Source organism: Plectrocnemia conspersa, unplaced genomic scaffold (genome assembly GCF_051122295.1).
Source record: "Plectrocnemia conspersa isolate PC_06_02 unplaced genomic scaffold, ASM5112229v1 ptg000011l, whole genome shotgun sequence".
NCBI lineage: Eukaryota > Metazoa > Arthropoda > Insecta > Trichoptera > Polycentropodidae > Plectrocnemia > Plectrocnemia conspersa.
The window spans coordinates 16,522,659-16,543,799 of NW_028277175.1; the positions used below are offsets into that span (position 1 = coordinate 16,522,659).

The following is a 21,141-nucleotide window of genomic DNA, read 5'->3' on the forward strand; positions in this document are numbered from 1 at the left end:
AATTTTTGCACTTTTTTTTTGACAAAACCTTCTGAAGCAAAATCCTGGAAATAATTGTGTTTCATTTGCTCAAATTTTTTTTTATCTTTGTATTTTGGGTATATTTAAAAAAGGTAATAAATACATTTCATAATATACTTTCGATTTTGGAGGTTGAATTATCCGTAAAAATATATTTTATTATCTATACAGTTACACATTTTTTATAAGCATCCTTTTTAGGCCGAACTATGGATTATTATTTTTTATTAAATCTTCAGTTGTAACTCAATGCGTTACAACAGGTTAAATATGTACCAATTGAGTGAGTCAATCAGAATAGGTTTCTTATATTTTTTTTATATTTCTTACATTTTATATTATACTTTCGATTTTGGAGGTTGAATTATCCGTAAAAATATATTTTATTATCTATACAGTTACACATTTTTTATGAGCATCCTTTTTAGACCGAACTATGGATTATTATTTTTTATTAAATCTTCAGTTGTAACCCAATGCGTTACAACAGGTTAAATATGTACCAATTGAGTGAGTCAATCAGAATAGGTTTCTTAATAATTGCGCATTTTTTATAAATAAAACTTTGAGTTCTGCTACCGAGGCTTGAATCGTTGTGCTTAAAACTAAACATAACTGAAAGCCTAACTAAATTCCATAAATTTATTTTAATTAAATACATATATGTCTCTCAAGCAAGCTAATAAATTAAGCCTTTAATTTGTATTCTATAATAATAATATTAATAATAAATTATTCGTAGTCACCGATTCTAGTGATTAATGGGTTAAAATAATCTCGCTTAGTATGTTCATTATTTATGGTATGAGTATGTCAAATTGATGGTATCAGTTGTTAATATAAAAATGTGTGTAATATATTATTATTATCGCTTAATTTTGAATGACTTAGAATCAATCCTAATTAACTATTTATATGCAATAGTAAAACAAAATTCATGTTAATGCGCTTTCTCTGCCAAATATCAGTTTTAGGGCCGCAATAGCAGCAAGCCCTAAGCACCAAAGTTACGCGATATGTTTAGTGAATTTAAGCTTAGAGTCCAGATGTATACCCAGGTATTTGATAATAAATTTTCATAGCATATTATGGGAGCAAAGTGTCATTTTAAGATAATTTTATTTTATAAATGTACCTCTTTACACACAGGAAATGTAATATGTAGCATAATTCTTAAATACTGCCACTACTTTCAAACTGTTTTAATGAACATAAATTCGTACATCTTTGATTTTCGAACTATTTAGCTTTAAGATTTAGTCTATCGACCTCAAACGTCCTCAGTGTAAATGTCACTTATAATTATCGCATTGTAGCACTACTCGCATTTGAATTGAATGGTTTGCCACTTTGATCTTGTTTTATTAATTAACTTAAATTTACATGTATTAAAGCATAAATCAATTTGTTTATTGTAATATATTATTATAGAACATTTTAAGCCATTAATAAAATAACATAAAAATAGTTTATTTACAATCTGATATTCAACATTATTTTTTTATCGTTTTTTTTTAATATAAGTTTTCCTATAGAAATTGACGAATAAAATCTGTACAATAAATATCATAGGTAGAATTAGTTTGAACGTCCATTTTGGTGTCGGACATGAATTGTAAGCCATGTATGTACAAAAAGAGAACATTACAATGAGTTGTGCCTACAATAAAATAATTATTTAATAAATTACGACAAAAATATAAATATTATAAGTCTTACCATTTGCAATACTGTGAGCCATGATTTAAATTTTTCTATCCACTTTTTCTGTACGTCGTTACATATTAAAACTGCTTGATAATAAGTGTACATTATTGAATGCATAAAAGCATTTAACATAGCAGGAAAACTGCAACCTCCATCTAAATTTTTTTATGATTATTTTATGGTCGTAAAAAATATTTGTTATATTACTTGCACTTACATGGACAATATTTACAACATAACCAACCATAAGTCATAGCAAAAATATGATGAAAGATATGAAAGTTTGTTGCCTGTTTATCTTTTTTTCTTAATATGAAAAATCCAGTTTCGATTAGTTCAATCATTTTCAATACGAAATATCCATATAAAGAATATGACATCCTGGGTCCCAATGAATGTGCATTATAAAAATCTATTGTATGACAGTAAAAATATGGAACGTAATACCAGCCTGATGATAACATCTAAAATATAGCGTATAAGATAATTATATTTGAATCAATGTAATTTTAATTAGTTAATTACTTACACCAAAGCCAACTATAAAGTTTACAATAATTTGAAACGTGTTATATGCAGATATAACTTTATCTAAATTGTAAGGCTGTCTATTTTTCATAAATCCTGGGAGTGCTACTTTAATTATGTATAAATAAAGTATTGATATGAAAGTTATAGTTAAACCTCCGCTCATCAGTAGAAAATTTGCCAGACCAGGATCTGTAAATAATTATTTTATTATTTATTGATTGTATGTTTATTATACTTACTTTTATAACACTCACGTGCCACTTCATAAAATAAGTAGTTGTACTGCGATTTTATATGGCTTAACATAGCCATTTTTATAGTTATTTATAACACTTTCGCGATGAAATGTGGCAAAAATATAAATATGATCGACAAAAACATCAACAAATACCAAGTTGGCTCTTGGAGATTTTGCTGATATGGAAGAATTTTGTCTAACAGATTGTAAAACATGTCCTAACGCTAACGAGAAATTTTACTAACTACTGTTTTAGTGCTCATTTTATGTCAGTAGCTTTGAATTAAATTTATTTTGATTTAATGAAGCTGTTTATGTAAATGTTATTTGAAAAGGTCATGAATCGCGGCTTAGTTGCTAGCTGCATTATATTTTCTTCTTTTAAATATGTTTACTATTTCATATTGACAACACAATGAAGTGTTAAATTATTCTTAAAATTTTATCAATCAAAACATCTATTAATTTATTTTATTAACCACTAACTATACTGTGTATTGACGTATTTTTATGAAGCTCAACTGTAAAAATGAAAGAAGTGCATTTATGTATTTATTTATTTTATGACAAAGTATGTGTACGGTAGGCTTCATAAGATTCCCATGTCGTTTGGACGAAGTACCGTTACACGAAATAGCATGCTTTATCTCTTTCTTCGTTGCGTGCGACACCCCTCCTACTTTAATTTCTAGGGGATCAGCGTCATTTCTGTATTGTTAAATGAATAAATTTTATTAACCTACAATACCACTAATTTCATTATATAATGTTGCTACTTATGTATCTGATTTTTTTAATTTTGCGCAAAATTTCAAAAATCATTTAAATAAATATAATTATTATGGTCATTATTAAATGTGTTCCTACTATTGTTCTTTCCAAAAGCAAAAAAATATTTGTATAAAAATAAAATGGTGAATGGCTGAGAGGCAAATAGTAGTGGATTCTAATTAGAATGTAACAGTAAACCGTCGAGCTCGATAGGGAATCTTATGATGCGTACGGTAGACATGCAAGTAAGCTTGATTTATGCACTTTTTACTGCCTGCTAAATTGGCTTATTCTATGTTGAATATACTAAATTAAAAATCATTAAAAATCTGACCCACTGAAAACTGTATTAAAGAAGCGAGACAATAAATATTTTAAATATAAAAAATAAAGTAAAACAACTTTACAAAATGCTGAAAAATATTATTACATCTAGTGAAAACTAGTTTAAAAAAATAAAACTTTTGCATTAATTTTGGCTTATTAAAGTTTTTCCAGATATTAACCACTAACCACTGGTATGTTTATTGTGTTTTAATTAAGTGTATTAATAAGTGGTTTGATACTAATAGATTGGCGCAAATTTTAAATTATCAGTTCAATGATCCTTTCACGTAACGCTTAAAGTACTCTTCGTATTTAGAGCATCAATATTAGGTTAGATATAACCAGTTAGATAAGCACCTCAGCGCTCAACTGCCTTCACTGTTCAATTAACGGTGCAGCGCCTTAGAGATGCTGATAAATATTATATCTGACCTCCGACAGGGATTAAGCGGCAAAGATCAATCAGTTGATTAATTCTGATATGTACATCATACAATTTCTTCGAAAAAATTTCACGGGTAAAGCGGAAAATTATACAAAGGCGACACGTCCGGAAAAGTTGTATGACCGTCGCGTTTCGTTTTCTTCTTTATTATCATACCAATGAGAATGTTGTATCTGGCTAGTAGTGACCCTCAACAGATATAGTAATAATATAAAAAAAACGTATATTATACAACTCATACGAATGATAATCACGGGTCTACCGTGACCGTTCTTCTCCGACTAAATTACAACAACTCAATCATCCCGCGAGAGGAAAAAGTTAAAAAAATAATATGTTATGCGCAGGCATTTTTTATTTGAATATTGTTAACTAGTATCGTAAGCTGAAGAGTACAAAATATGTAGTATAAATTAACCGGAAGCGCACTATAGTATTACCTATAAAAAATACCATATAGTCTAATTTAAAAACCCTTGCCACAATACCAGTGAACAAATATTTTAAATAGCTTAGATTAAGTGACGTACAGGAATATTACTAAGTATATATTTGTATCTTCAAATCAGTGCTTGCACTATGGTTGAGTGCTTTTACCGGAGGCCAAACTGGTAAGACGAAATTATTGTAGCTGCTAGTCTTCAAATATTGGTGTGAGGTGTTTAAAAAGCATTTTTCTGAATAGCTTGAAAATAACTGAATGAAACAATATTTCCCTGGATGAAGTGACATTTTCAATAGCTTTGTTCAATAATAAGATCGTATTCAGGCGCTTTTTTGCACTGATATTTCATTTTACATTTCTTTGCTGTAATCTCCATTGTCTATATAAGTTATGTTTTCATCGTCTGCCTTGAAAGTGGCTGGAAGTTCTTTTCCAGATATTTTGCATGAGGTTAACTTTTTTCTTAGTACATAGTTTTCTATCCAATGTGAAAGCATCTGAGGTACTCTGAATTTCATTAAACTTTAACTGGATAAAGCACTATCTGATTATTTTATTATTAAGTGAAACAATCATAAGAAAATAACCTCACCCAAAAACTTTATAGCAAACATTTTAAAATACAATTAAAACAATTTACGCATGCATAGCCTAAAAATAATATTATATACAAAAATAAAAATTGATTTTTTCATTGTCAATACATTTTCTAAAATTCGTAAATACATGTTTTTTGTATATTTTAAAACTGGTATTGTGTATGACCAACAATTAATTTCACTCTATGTTTAATCATTTATGTTTTTAAACATTATGTTACACAATCACTAATAGTAAATGATTTTTTTTAAATGATAACTAGACCAGTTTAGGAGCTTAGTTCTCTTCAGTCGTCTTTTCAAGTTGTCTATATTGAGGAGTTTGCTGCTTCGATGTTGACGTGCTGTCCGAGCCTCACTTCATGTTTAGCAGCAAAACGTTTTATAGCACTGTCTCTATCGCGAACATACCACGGAGCATTCACAATGTTTCTTAACACTTTATTTTGAAACTTTTTAATGATTTTAACATGGCACTGTTTGGCACATCCCCAGAGTTGTATGCCGTAGACCCAAACTGGTTTAAGGATTTGGTTGTATATCTAGATTTTTTGTATATTGATAGTTTAAAGTACTTTCTCATAAGCCAATATAGCTTTCTATATTTTATTTCAAGTTCTTGATTTTTCTTTTTTATATGTTCCTTCCTATGAAAATGTAGGATTCTTTAATTTTACATATTGTTTCGATAGCTATTTAATTTTTAAGCCTCTGTGCCATACTTTATCAAAAGCTTTATAAATACGTATGAGCTTAAAAACATACAGGTATTGATATGTAACAGACAAATATAGTTAATATATTTACATTTTATTTTATTTGTGAAATTATTTAAACTAAGCGTAATGTGTTATTTAAATAAAGTCGACTCAAGTTGTTTGTACTAGGCCCACCCTTAACTACAATTAGAGCTACAAACCTTTTGGCATACTGTCAATTAATAACTTGCGTGTGGATGGAAATTATTTTCTCCATTCCATCTGTAATTTTTCTTGCAGCTTAATTTTGGGTTTGCAATTGTGTTGGGCAACCTTTTCTTTTAAATGTTCTGTAGGATTTAGGACTGATGACTGCGTAGATCATTCTAAAAGCGTCAAAGCCTCTGACGCAAACTAACCCTTGCTTTTTATCGAAGTATGGCATGAAGCGTTTCCCTGCTGGAATCGAATGGTAGCATGGTCTGTGTTTTGAAATATTTTCCAGTAATAATCCATTGAAATTGATTCCAGCATTAAAATATAAATGTCGCTATTCATACTACACTTGCAAGTGTATGAGTTTCCTACCGCTGCTGCTGCTATGCATCCCCAGATCATAACGCTTCCGCCAAAATATTTGACTTTGGGTGCTACGCAATCAGTTAGATATTCTTTACACTTAAAATAAAATGTTTTAAAAAGTATTGCTTTAAATTTTTTTAAATAAATTGAGTTTTTTAATATTTTTTTATGCTAACCAATTTTAGTTTAAAATTATCTTAAAGTTTGTTTCACCGGATCAAATGACTTTCGCCTAATCTTCAGATTTCCAATTTCGGTGTTTTTAAGTCCACTCTTACCTTCGAGTTTTATTTATTTCTGAAAGCCATGGTTAGTGTCGGGCTTTACAACTTTTGAGTTCCACATTGTTGAGCTTTCTTCTCACCGTCCGCGAAAATATAGATGACCCTTTGCATAAAGAGACTTCAGCAGCCAGCTTTGAAGACATTTTTCGACGATTTTTCAGGGACTCGCAAACCCACATTCGATCTTTTTGGGTAGTTGTCTTTCGTTTTCTTCCAGTTCTTGGTTTTGATTTATAATAATCATATTAGTTGTACCGTTTTAACGTGAACAATTTATTCAGTCAATAATATGCAATAAAATTATATTCGCTACACCTAACTGGTAGTAATGGAAGTTAAAGTGGGAAGATTATCCCTTTGTAATATTTTGACGGAACCTCTATTTTTTACATTTTTTTCTGAAGAAAATGATGGCAGCTGTTTGACCTTAATACGTGAAAGGATGTAAGATTAAATTACCGTGTGCCATATGATTTGGGTTTAGAGAGCGACTCGATGAGATCACGTAATGGACGTTCGTCAATGTTATCTTAGTCACAATAATGGATTACGAAATACTAGTATTGCTGCGTAATCTTTCCGGTGTGATCCGTTACGGTCTCGGATGCTGAAAATGATGACGAGACACGGAAGAGTGATCTCGGTTCACGTGTAATATATATCCATATTTAAATATCCAATCTAAAATATATTTTCTATGTATATACCTAGATAACTGGTTAGTTTACCCTATAATTTCTAAAAATTGATTAAAACACAAAAATGACGACTACTTTTTTAATTAATCACCCTGTATATACATATTATATAGTATTTAAATACAAAAACGTCATTATTAAGTTAATTTAATCGTCAATATCATTCACCAAAATAAATTTTTACAACAAACATTTTAAAATACACTAGATTTTAATTTACGTATTATTAAAAAAATATTTTAAAAAGTATAATTATCAAAAATAAATAAAATTTTATTAAAAAAAATATATCATAAATATTTATAATATTTAGACATAAACGAAGTAGTATTAACAATTACTTATTTTTTAACCCAATTGCAATTTATGGACATAATTAAGTTAAAAACTTAGTTTTACTTAAAAAAATATATTCAATATATTACACATTTTTTACATTATCAAATATCACTTATTTTAATAAATCAATCATAGAAAACTTATTCTCAGAAATGATACGAAAGTCCAGGTATATATAATATTTCAATGTCAATTTGAATAGATGTAAAACACAGATAAGTCCTCGTTACGCATCAAAATATCATTATAATAATAAATAAATCTTGTTAAACATATAATCATACACAGGTACATATACCAGTTCTTCTATTTTGTTCACAATTTAATGGCTAAATAATTCAGTTCCCATAAGAAAAAAAACGGCAATAAAACAACGCTCGCTGTCAATGATGAAACACTTTTCCGCATATTTTCCCATTTCAACATATCTGATACGGATCGTTTAATTAGTTTAACAAGTCATTTGCTAAACGTATCTCAATCAAAATTGAAATATGTGAAATATCGAATATTAATGTAATGATGGCAAAGTTTTCTTAAGCAATCAAATAGCAATATCCTGTTAAGAAAAAACAACTTACTCTTCTTTAGTAAAAAAATGTTAAAATAATGACTTGTTTAACGAGAAAGGTCACGAAACGCACACGTAGTTTTGTAATAGAAAACTAGATTAATGTTGTAATTATTTCATCTGTTAAAAATACATTAGTGTAATAGCAACACTATGTCAAACCCAATATGACGATAAAGCAGACTCTATTGTTTAGTAATCAAATTTTACTCCATGACACATTTTTAAGAATGTGTACAGTATGAGACAATATTCTGTATCGTTCATGAGAACATTTGTAATATTAATAACAGCAACAAAAATCTTATTAAATAGTAATTTAATCTAACCGAAAATTATTTTTCACACGTTCTAAAAAATATGCATCTATATAATTTACAGCAATTAATAAATCATTTCATTAAGGAAATTTATTGACGCGTAAAAATCAGTCACAGTTGGCATATGAATAGATTTTTCATAGTATTATTATAATTAATAATGCCCTCAACTCAAATAAAGGGTTAAAAAACTTAAGCCTATTATTAGCAAATATCAAAGGAATGCGATCCTACTTTGTGATCAATTTCCCACTCGAGTATTGAAAAAACCGTTTACAATGTTTTCGTCTATTTTTTCTCAGTGACTCCTATTATGTTCGAAAGAATTTCACATGAAACTTTTGTGTGAAAATTGCTTTTTCGCACCATATTGCACAATATTTTCTATTTCTTCAACGAAATAAGATATTTCACTTTTCGAGTGATGAATACTATCCGTTTCATTATTAAGGCAATCGCACGATTAATTGCTTTTTATAGACGATTCGGCAATATCCACAGCTTCAATTCGGATGATACATAAAAAGTTTTTTATTGAGACATTCATTAGCCGAAAATTTCATCATAAATGATGTTTTTAGAAATTGGTTTTTCGTAACACTCGTGCGTCGATGTCTCTTGGTTAAATTAAAATAATGTAAGAAATATTTCAATTGATTGAATTTTAGTTTACTAGTATCATACATATTAAAAATTATCTCAAATGACCCATTGTAAAATATAATTCATTAATTATACATAAACTGCTTAAATACCGATTAATCGATTACGACATTTTAAAATAATTGTGTTTAAATATTTTTTAAAGCTCTTGCAGTTATAGCAATATATTATATATACATAAAAATAAAACTGATTTTATATAATTAAATTGTTTGCTTAGATGAAGTTTTAGAAATAATTATATTGTCAAATTACAAACCGACAATAATCGATGTAAACCATAAAACTTGTTATAAAATATAAAAATATAAATCAATTTAGAAATGCTTAAATAGCCAAATTAATAAAATAGTCAATGAAATTGAAATTTATACTATATATTTAATATTTATAATAAAATATATGAATACAAAGATTAATTCTAAATTTCTCTTATCAAATTGTGTCAACGCCGAGAACTCCAATCCGGAATATCATAAATTTTCATTTCAGCAATCTCTCATATAAAAAATGTATTCTATAATCATTAATATACTTATACTACAGTACCACACATTCTCCTGTGAATTCTTCCGTTATAGAAACGTCCAATATTTTATTGAATTTCATTCAAACACAAACCAATCGAGCACCTGTGTTGCCTTTCACTCTGCACAAAGAAGACGCTATCGGAAGCGATCATCTCAAAATCGTACAAGCAAACACACCCATACACGTTTTATATAATTTCACCTTACGTCAATTTCGACGAGTCGTTAAATGAATGCAAGGTGATCGAACCCGCGCGCAATTAATTCGATAAAATTTTCGACGGCTGCATTACACAATCGAGTTATATATTTTCATTCAATTGCACGACAATTACCGAATTATTTTCTTATTTAAAAAAGTTCATTGCATTTCCGATTGGTTTTTATTTAACTATTTCTAAGAATTTCGTCGACGGATGTCTCTATTTATTTTCGAATGTTTTAACCGGTATATATGCAATCTAAGTTAAACATATGAGGATATATTCTACATGTGTTTATTGTGGGTCAGTAGGACATAGCAACCGCAAAACTCCCCTAAATCTTCACTTTTATATTTTATGCTTTTTTGATATGATTCTAACTAAATTGATTTATATTCTATATTAACACATTATTTATTATTGTAATATCGAACATAAATTTTATGATTGCAATGTGTTATAAATTTACATAAATAAAAAAGTTTTTTTTATATAATAAAAGCATAAAATTATAATTTCATAATGTTAACTAACATTTTGAAATGAAATTCTTGAAGGCACATATTAACTGCATTTTTTAAAGTGAGTCAAAAATATTTTAATGACACTACAAGTCTGAGTGATTCAACTTTATTGTCGAAAATAAAATAAATTTGTTTTAAAAATAAAACTACATATATGATATCCATCTATTGTTATTAATATTCCAATAAATATCTCACATCTTTGTATTCTTTTATAAATTATTTACACATTTTCATATTGTATTATATATATGTATATATTACACTTCTATGTGTTTCAGAGGATTTACAATAAATTGTTTTGTCTTTAAATTTACTGATAAAATGTTTACGTGCAATATTCCCGAAAATTTGGAGTTCTTAGCTACATTTAAAGTTTCTTTATTAGTAAACGATAAAATATTCAAATATATTCATAAATTTTTAAAGAATCTAATAATACTGAATTTATCTGAATTTATTATCAAAAAGATTCTTTATAACTTTCATAAACCATTAAGTATTTTAAAGAATCAATATAATGTTTTATATTAATTATTCTTGCTGCACAATACACCCATACCTCGCTATACGGCCGCTCTTTATACGGCCTTTCGCTATAACGGCCCTCTTTAATTAAGGTACGTTTTCGATTTACGGCCTAAAATGTTTCGCTATAACGGCAAAAAAAAATTTTTTCGATGTCGATTTTTAAAAAAATTTAAAAATAGATTTAATTTTCATAATTTTAAAATGAAAGGTGAAGCAGCTAGCGCCGATGAGGCCGCATCTAAGGAATGTCCCAACATTTTAAAGGGAATTATTGAAAGAGGTGGTCATAAACCTGAACAAGCGTTTAACGTAGACGAAACAAGGCTTTATTGGAAGCGAATGTCTGATTGCACGTACATTTCAAAAATCGAAAAATCTGAGCCTGGTTATAAGGTGTCTAAAGAACGATTAACTTTGCTACTTGGTGCAAATGCCGCGGGTGATTTTAAGCTAGAACCACTTTTAATATATTTGTCCGAAAATCCAAGGCTTCTTAAAGGACTAAATAAAAATCAATTTCCCGTCATATGGAGATTCAACAAGAAAGCTTGGATGACTAAAGCTACTTTAGAGGATTGGTTCAAAAATCACTTTTGCACAGAAGTGAAAAAATATTTGCGAGACAATAACTTAAGCAACAAGGCTTTGCTAATTTTGGATAATGCACCAGGGCATCCTACTAATTTATCCGAACTATCTGAAGATGTCATGATTGAATACCTTCCGAAAAATACAACAGCTCTGATCCAACCAATGGATCAGGGTGCAATTGCCACTTTTAAGGCATATTACCTACGCCGAACATTCCGACAATTTATAAGGGAAACCGATGGTAAGTCTTCAATTAAAACATTTTGGAAAAACTATAGCATCAAGGATGCTGTTGACAGCATCAGTGAATCATGGAAGGAATTAAAATTAACAACAATGAACCATGTTTGGGAAAAAATATGGCCAGAATGTGTAAAAATTATTGATGCAGAAGTTAATTGCCTTCCTGAAATTAGGCAAAACATTTTGGATCTAGCACATGATCTCGGCATTGAAGGTTTGAACGAACGTGATGTGCTTGATCTACTTGAAACTGATAGGGAGCTCCTTTCATATAAGGAACTCATTTAGTTGCAAGCAGAACCAGCATTTGATGAAGAGACAGAGCCTGTTGTATTCAAACAGCTAACATCAAAAAAATTGTCAAAAGCTTTTTCCTATTTCGAACAAGGAATAAACATCTTCCTTGAAAACGATCCTGACGTTAATGACGTCGAGGAATTAACTCAGCCATTAGCTGTTATTAATCACTGAAGAACGAAAGAGACAAAAAGGCAAGACAAACAAAGTTGGACAATTTTTTTAAGCCAGGCCCATCCTTACCAGCGAAAAATGAGGACGACAGTGATCTGCAGGTTACCATTTCTTCATCGTATTCAGATTTAAGCCATTAAAAAAAAATTATGTATGTATTCATACACATATTTTATGTAACATGAAGTTGTTTCATTTTTGTTTATGGATTATTGTTGGTTTTTGGAGTCTGTTATTATTTTATGTACAAATGTATGTACTTGTTATGTATGTATTTTTGATTTAAATGAAATAAAAAGATAAAATGCATTTTAAATGATAAACCATGTTACATATTTAACAAATTTGGAACCGATCCCATTGAATTTGTATGAATTTGTATTAGAATAATTGATTCGTTATACGGCTTTTCGGTTTGCGGCCAAGTTTCGTGGAACGTATCTAGGCCGTAAAGCGAGGTATGGGTGTACTAAATCGGTAAAAATGTATATTTTCTGAAATTTTAGCAATTACAGTGATTTTCTTTACTACTTTGCTGGTTGGTTATTAGTTATTTTGATATAAAATAAATTAAATTTTACAAAACAAAAAAAAGGCAAAATTTTTATTACAACTGCTTTTTTAGAGTTGCTCATATTTTGGTATTTAATTATAAATTAAAAATTTATAAATGTATTTTATTGCAAATATGAACAAATACTTTTAAAAATAGTGTGACTAATATTTAAAAATTCGATTCGATTATTTGGATTGGAGTCTAATGACAATGTATTAATTCTAAAATAGTAAATAGTTAACTCTAAAATAGTAAATATTTAATTTTTTAAAGTCGTTATTTGGATGTAGAATGAATTTATTGAATTCAACATCTTAGAAGTCTCGCAGCTGCTCTCTTTTTTGTCATTCAACACGCACAGACTTTTCCAATATAAATTTTATGGTACCATTTTGTATGTAGCGCTTTTTAATATTGTTAATAAAGGGTATCGATTGTTTTAATTTCAGTTTAAAAAATACAAATAACGTTTTATGTTTTAATGTAAATATCATTTCATAAATAAAAATATAAATAACGTTTTATAAATGCTAACTAATGTGATATATAAAATTGTTTAAAAGTAAAATCCTTAAACTAAAAAAATACTTTTTATTTTTATAGTAGTTTTGTATTTATGTATTTATGTATAGCAATACTTTTTATCAGTGTTCAATCTTTTCAGATTTCTATAAGCGTTTTAATTCATATATGTTAGATTGCTAGTAATAATTTTGGCTGAAAATTAATTATAATTTTAAGGTATCATATATTCTAAAAGCCAAGTATCGATTTTTACGATACGATTTACGATACGATTTCATAAATAGACCATATTTGATCAAAGTTGTGCACACAGTGTGCTAAAAATGGTAGTGTTAATAAAAACAAGGTTCGTTTTAAGGCACTGATAGGAGTTTAATTAGAAAATAAACTTTTAAATATTTTAATTATATATTTATTACAAAGACATCCTGTACTAATGGAGAACTCGTTACAATTGCAAAATAATAATTGATTTTATAGGCATTTAATTTTATGAACAATTTCAAGTGTCCAGAATTGTTATGTATAAAACGTTATTTATAAATATTTTTTTAATAAGTATCTAAGCTAAAAAATGAGATATATGATACAGGACCAGTTAAAAATTGTCGTGAATTTAAAGCTAAAAAACTGATGATTGTGCTGAATAAAATATTCTGATTACTCGATGTTTTTATTTGTAGAAATAACGCAACTTTAATTTTTAATATGTACTACCTAGCTTGATTTAAATTAATCATCACGACATCCATCCGTGAGATTAGGAAAATCTAGGAAAATCTGATCTGTTATGAGCAATCGGAATTATAAATATATAATTATTACTAATTTCGATCTTCTATTCACCATAAAAATTAAAAACAAAAAAGTTAATATATTTAATTCAAACCCAGGTTTTTCGGTTGTTAGTCATTGACTATAAAGCATCTGTCACGGACCCACCTTTTTTATGCAGCGATTGTTAAAAATTTAATAACATTCTTACACATTTATTTTAAGCTTAAATGGATTAATAATTCTCGATTTAGCATTTTAAAATGTTTTTCGAAAATAAACATTATAAATGATATTATTCATTATTAAAGAACTTTTTTTAAGCTAATATATACTATGTACTTAGCTTGATTTAAATTAATCATCACGATAATAATGCGTGGGAAGAGGAAAATCTAGGAAAACCTAATTATAAATATATAATTATCACCAATTTCGATCTTTCAGATACCATATAAATTAAAAACACAAAGGTTCATATTGTAATCAAACACTGATTTTTCAGGTATTAATCATTGACTATTCCACCTTTCTATCATATATTTTAATAAAATAATGGTAGAATTGTTTTGATAGCCGTTTAACGATCGATAAACTTTATTAACAAGATCAAAAAGTGTTCTTTATTAATCGGATACTGAATAATACTATCGGAAGCTTCACGCGTTGGGTTCCGAAAAAGAACAGGTGCAGAACTTTAATGGCATTGGAATAAAAAAAACTCGTTCACATGCTCACAAAATGTATTGAGGTGACTATCGAAAAATATTTAACGGGATGTTTTAAATTTATAATTAAGTTGATATCAAAATAAAATTCTATTGTGTATAAAAATTTCATGGAATTATGGACATTAAAATTACATAATTTGCGTAATGACAATAATATCTCATCAGTTCAACACGAATTGTAATTTATTGTAAACTAAGTACGTTTCAAAGTTTTGTTGAATATATTAATTATATGTATTGTTATTTCGACAATGATACCAGATCGCAAAATTGGTACAGACGGAATTGACACAAAATTATGATATCGATTTCTAAAATCTGAGGTGTAAAGTGTTGTATCCGAGACGAAAATATGAGGTCAAGCCTCGTCGATGTTATGTTAATTATGTGAATTTAGCGAATGTCCTCGCGCAGGGTCACGGTGTAAGTATGCGGCCCGCGCCGAAGAAAGTTGCCCACCCTACGGCTATACGGCGCGGCCGCAAGTAACGAGCCGCATAGTCGCCAGTGAAATCAAACGAATAGCCGATTCATCTGAGTGAAGGAGGGAAAAAACACACGGCATAAATTATTTTCTTGATGCTTGGACTTAAAAAATTATGCTACGTGTGAAGACAGAGAAAAAATGCGAGCCGGCAACTAACTACATCATCGCACAAGTCGTAATTCAGTGTCAATTAAATTCTATTTTACAACGTAATATAATACGACTTAATTTTATTTACAGTAATTTATGTAATAAAAAATACAACTTAATTTTACATACATACAAAAAAAATGCTTGAAAAAACTAATACATAAATTATAATATAAAATCACAATATTCCATCCTTATTTATAAATGAGAAGTAAAGCATAGCTTAGTATTAAAAATAAGGAACGTCAAGATCTACACAGAAAGCTCTAATTTGGTAAAAAAAATCTATAGATGTACGAATATTTATGCATTTATTTAAACTAAGATCATCGTAAAAAAAATATAATTCATATAAAAATCATAAAACATTAAAATGAAAAATTTGGAATCGGACCAGCTCCTCATAGCTGGCATTAAATACAGCAATGTAAAATTTTTAGGATTAGATTAAAACTAAATTTTTACTCAATTTTTCCTACTTATAATAGCTAACTACATATTAAATAATTATTGAAATGATGCAAAACAAATATTATATATCTTGAGATGGCAAATAAAAAAGGGGTAAGTTCATATTTTCAAAAATTTAAGAGCTTGGATATGAAAATATTTGTCATCCATCCATATAATCTTTAACTACTTCACAAAAATAAATTTTATTTATATCAAATAATATCAAAAAAATAATACAAGTATATCTAAACATAATATGCAAAAAAAATACACGTTAAATATTGGGATTATTTTGTAAAAGTTTAAAATATATTTTATTGGCGTGTTATTAATTAACCTAATTTTATATATTCTCTTATAGTGTTCATACTTAATTATTGCATATTTATTACATATCTGTAAAAATTTTAATACTTAGATACGAGAACTATATCAAATGCGTTTTAGTTATTTTTATTAGTGAATTTAAAACAATAATAATAATTATAAATTGTAGTATTCCTTAAATAGCAAGTTTTATAGAATGTGGTGAATGGGTGCTTCATAACATTTTAATTGAATACCATTATTATTTATTAAAGCATTATCACCACATGTAGCTGTGCGTTATCGTGGTAAAAGCAACCCCATTTCTGTTCACTTGTGAATCAAATCATTTTGAAATTTCACACAACGTTAAACTGTAACTTTTAATTGGATTCCAAAATATCAGTTAACATATTATTCTTAATATCTCACGAAACGCAGAGCATTGTCTTTTTGTTCAATTTTTGAGACACTACCCATTTTTAATCAATTAAAAAGTGGTCTTATTTTTATATTATATATTATTATGAATTGTCGGTAATTGACGAGATATCCATATAAAATCGCTCTCACATTATGCAAATGCTGTGACACCCATAATATGATCTCTATGATATTTTACTTACATCATTATGATTTATTTTTGAGACCAATGAGTCTTTAATGTACCAATATAAATGTTTTCAATAGTAATGTTACTGTTTTTAGAAAAAAAAATTTTTTTTGAACCTATTAATATTTTTTTAATATGGACTGAAAAAATGTGCTTTATGCAAAAGAAAATTTAACAGACGTTCTTCATATTTTCAGAGAGAAACTATATTAAATATTTTCAACTTATTAAATGTGTATATAATATCCACCAATTTATTATTTCAACACAGTTTGTATATTTAAAAGTATTTTATCGCATTAAAAGTATTAAAAAATGATATATTTTAATGGCAGATTTAAAATCAGTGTGCAAATTTTGTGTAGTGTGTAATTTAATCAAAATTGTTCCTAATAACATCAGTTAGTACGTTCTTTCAGTATGAGTTCAACATTCAATACAAAAAATCAATTTTCGCCATTAACATCAATCCTAAATCACCTAATTGCCAAATAAATCGATATATTCATACTAAAATTCAGTGATGGTACGTTTAATGCCAAAATCGTGCTCTTAGGTTAAATTTAATTCATTAACATCTTAAAAAACACTTTAACTGAGCTTTGTGCTTGGAAGATTAGAGAAACTCTCAAAGATTGCGAACGAGCGGAATTTCCGCTAATGAAAACTCGTCGGTCGGCCTACATAAATATGTAAGTATAATAATACACTCGTAGGACTCATCCGCGTACCTTGATATTATTGTCTTGGATTTCTAAATTAGAAAGGGCCCCTATGAGCGCGCCTAATGAATGACACAAAATTTATGTAAGGGTCTTCGTGATCGATCATCGGCCATTCGACGCGCTTGTCTCCCGTTGAGCTTTGAATAATTGTGTCATTAAGTTGAAAAAAATGTTTAGTAAATGCTGTTGGATAACAGTCGGTGGTATAATGGTAAAAGTTTTGAATGATTGAGATTTTATGTTTTTAAGTGGAATGTTTTGTTAAACCATTACTGGTACACTGATGATACTACATGACGTTTGTCCAAAGAAGAAAGTATTAACAAATGTTATGTTATAGGTTATGTGTTTAAAATAATGTTAGACTTTTATAAATAATGATGTTTATACACATTTAGAATAATTAACAATATAACTGTAAGATTTATTTTTTATGTATTATACAATCAGTGTCTCATATAATAATATAATAAGATGATCAGATTTTTAAGAAACGTTGAATTGAATAATTTATTATTGTTGTTTAAACTGCTCAGATAATGTTTACTGAAGATTTTTAGTTTACATTATCTGAGCAGTGCTATTTTCACTTATTTGACTTTTCAAAAAGTACCTAGTTTTAACAAATATTAATTTTAATATTGACTTATCAAATGTAGTACATAAGATGTACTTATTTTTACATATATACACAGTAAACATGTCTTATTTCAAATATTGTTTTATATGCGTAAACGTAGACTATGACCTAAAACTGTCTATACTTATCTGTGTCTATTTGCCAAAACCCAATATATCACTTTCTTTCATAGGTGAGTATAAATCAAGTAAAATTCGGTGGTCTACAGAAAATATTTTTTTTTATAATTATTACCTGCTTAATCTTAAATTTATTTAAAATAGTAAAAACTAAATATGTTCATCTTAAACAATAATATTAATAATTACACAAATATGTATTTTTACGTTAATATTTTTAAACATATCTAGTCGATACGTATAAAAATATTAATCAGCATTGAAGAATGATTATAAAATTGCAACTTCAGGGCTTTTTTTTACATATATTCAGGGAAGTATTTTACTAAAAAAAAAATATTATTTAAAAATTAAATTTAAAGCAGTTTTCCTATGCCATGAATAAAAAATAAGCAAAATTTATATAAGAGAATTATTTATTTTTAATTTTTTTTGATATGAAAAATATTGGTCAAAATATAATCAAATCAAATTTTGGTCAATATGAGGGCGCAAAAACAATTATCACTTCTCAGAAGTCAAAAATTCACGTCAAAAGCAATCAAATCGTGTCGGCGCCGTCGCAGTGGGAACGCTCGGTAACGAGCGTTCCCACTGCGACGGCGACGGCACGATTTTATTGCTTTTGACGTGAATTTTTGATTTCTGAGAAGGGATATTTGTTTTTTGCGCTCTCCTATTGGTCAAAATTCGGTTTAGATGTTCCTCATTTAATTCTTATTCATTTAAAATCGCAATATTGTAAAAAAATCGTCAATTAAATCGTGGTTTCTTATCTTTACATATTTTACATACATACTTTACATACCAATATTTCCATATTTTCTGTCATCATTTCTGTTATTGTATTACGGCGATTGAGAAGTAACCGAATTTTTTTTTTCATTTTTAATCTTGGGGGTTAAACTTTTACACTTAAAAATAAGTAAATGAAATAAATGACGTCATATTTACGTAAAAATAAATAAATGTAATGTTAGACCGATTGTCAATAATTTTTAAACATTAAAACTACTACAAAAAAAAGGTGTTGGAACGCCGTTTCACCGCGTCACGTGACAAAAAAAGCTCTGCATATATTTAATAATAACATACGACTTCTATAGATAAATTTCATTATTATTCTTATATGCTAATTATTCAGCTTTTTATTCTTCATACTTAATAGGCTATACAAGTATTCATAATATAATAATAGTCGTTGGCTGATGACCAAAAATATTTTTGTGCACAATTGCTTAAGATTTTTCGTATTATTTTATTCATAAAGAGAAATAAAATTTAATAATCACCTCTGAAAATATTATTCAACGAGAACTGTATTTTTTTAGATTTTTTACTACCGGACATTGTTTGTAGAATATTATAAAATAATCGTATTAACCTGTTATACCTGTCAAGCATGTATAATTACAGAAAAAATACGCGTTTTTAATAATAAGGGTAAGTATCTCCCAGTCTCTTTTCTTTATTTTGCTGGTACGTTTCTTCTTCTACCATGTTTCTTTACCATGCTTCTAATAGTATAATATATTTTCTATGAATATATCATTTATCTAAGCCAGGGGTCGGCAAAGTGCGGCTCCGGAGCCGCATGCGGCTCTTTGGCTCCTTGAGTGCGGCTCTGGCACAAATATCTACGGGCCCGGGCGCTAATTCTGGTCGAGTGTCCTTATGTCCTGATCTTCTGCTTCATAACGAGGTTCGATGGTTATCAAGAGGAAACGTTTTAAAACGTTTCGCGTCCCTATTGCCAGAAATTGAAGCATTTCTCCTTGAGAAGGGTGTTCACTATCCAGAACTTACAGACAATCAGGATCCAAAACTTTCATTTCATGGTAGACGTTACGTCTCATCTAAAGCTGCATACCGTAAACTACACGGGAAAGGAAACACAATTTTTTCGATGTTAGAAGAAGACATTTCATTCGAAAACAAATTATCCCTTTTTACTCAAGATTTTGAAAGGGAAACATTGTTTCACTTTCTGAGCCTGCTGAAGCATCGCCAAGAAAATAATTCCTCTATTGACAAACACCATTTCAAAACAACTATTTTAAATATGAGGGAAGCATTTCTCAGCAGATTTCAGGAGTTTAAAAACAGCAAAGCGACCTTAGCATTCGTCAAAAATCCTCTTAATGCTACAATAACTGAATTGAAATTTTCTCCTTTTGGCATTGACATTGGTAACATTGAAATATCATTGCAGGATTTAAAAAACAAGGAAATATGGAGCTCTAAATTTCAACGTCTTTGTATTGATTTGGAAATATTGGAGAAGAACGAATGTGATCTTAGTTCACAACACAAGTGGTCTGCTTTGAAAGACCTGGAGAATGAAGACATGATCATTTTCAACGTCTGGAATAGTATTCCTGACTCTTACGATCAGCTGAAAAAACTTGCGTTTGCTGTTCTTTTCCTTTTTGGTTCTACATATTTATGCGAACAATCCTTTTCAAGCATGAACTTCATCAAGAGTAAACTGAGAAGTCTTCTTATTGACGAGAACCTGGAATCATACCTAAAATTAAAAACAACAACATATAAACCTGACTTACTGAAACTTTCCAAGGAGATCCAAGGACATTGTTAGCATTAAGTGTTTGTTAGTCATTGCCATGATTTAAATTTATGGATACCTTACTTTCATATTATTGTTTATCAACTAAAATTATAATAAAGGTTTACTAAATTAAAAAACAGATTTGGCTCTCATAACTTTTT

At 28.5% G+C, this 21,141-nt stretch overlaps 1 protein-coding gene and 1 long non-coding RNA gene across 2 annotated transcripts in view; one reads left to right on the plus strand and one right to left on the minus strand.

Moving 5' to 3' along the window:
- Nucleotides 1-21,141, plus strand: part of LOC148229717 (uncharacterized) — a 46,014-nt gene that overhangs the window by 13,140 nt on the left and 11,733 nt on the right. The gene's annotated exons all lie outside the window — the stretch shown is intronic.
- Nucleotides 1,410-2,746, minus strand: LOC148229718 (very long chain fatty acid elongase 4-like). The gene is made up of 5 exons (XM_088197232.1): nucleotides 2,514-2,746; nucleotides 2,258-2,448; nucleotides 1,946-2,192; nucleotides 1,741-1,883; nucleotides 1,410-1,681 (listed from the first exon to the last, which is right to left on the minus strand). The coding sequence occupies exons 1-5, from the start codon at nucleotides 2,569-2,571 to the stop codon at nucleotides 1,523-1,525; spliced, it is 798 nt and encodes a 265-aa protein (XP_088053358.1). The 5' UTR covers nucleotides 2,572-2,746; the 3' UTR covers nucleotides 1,410-1,522.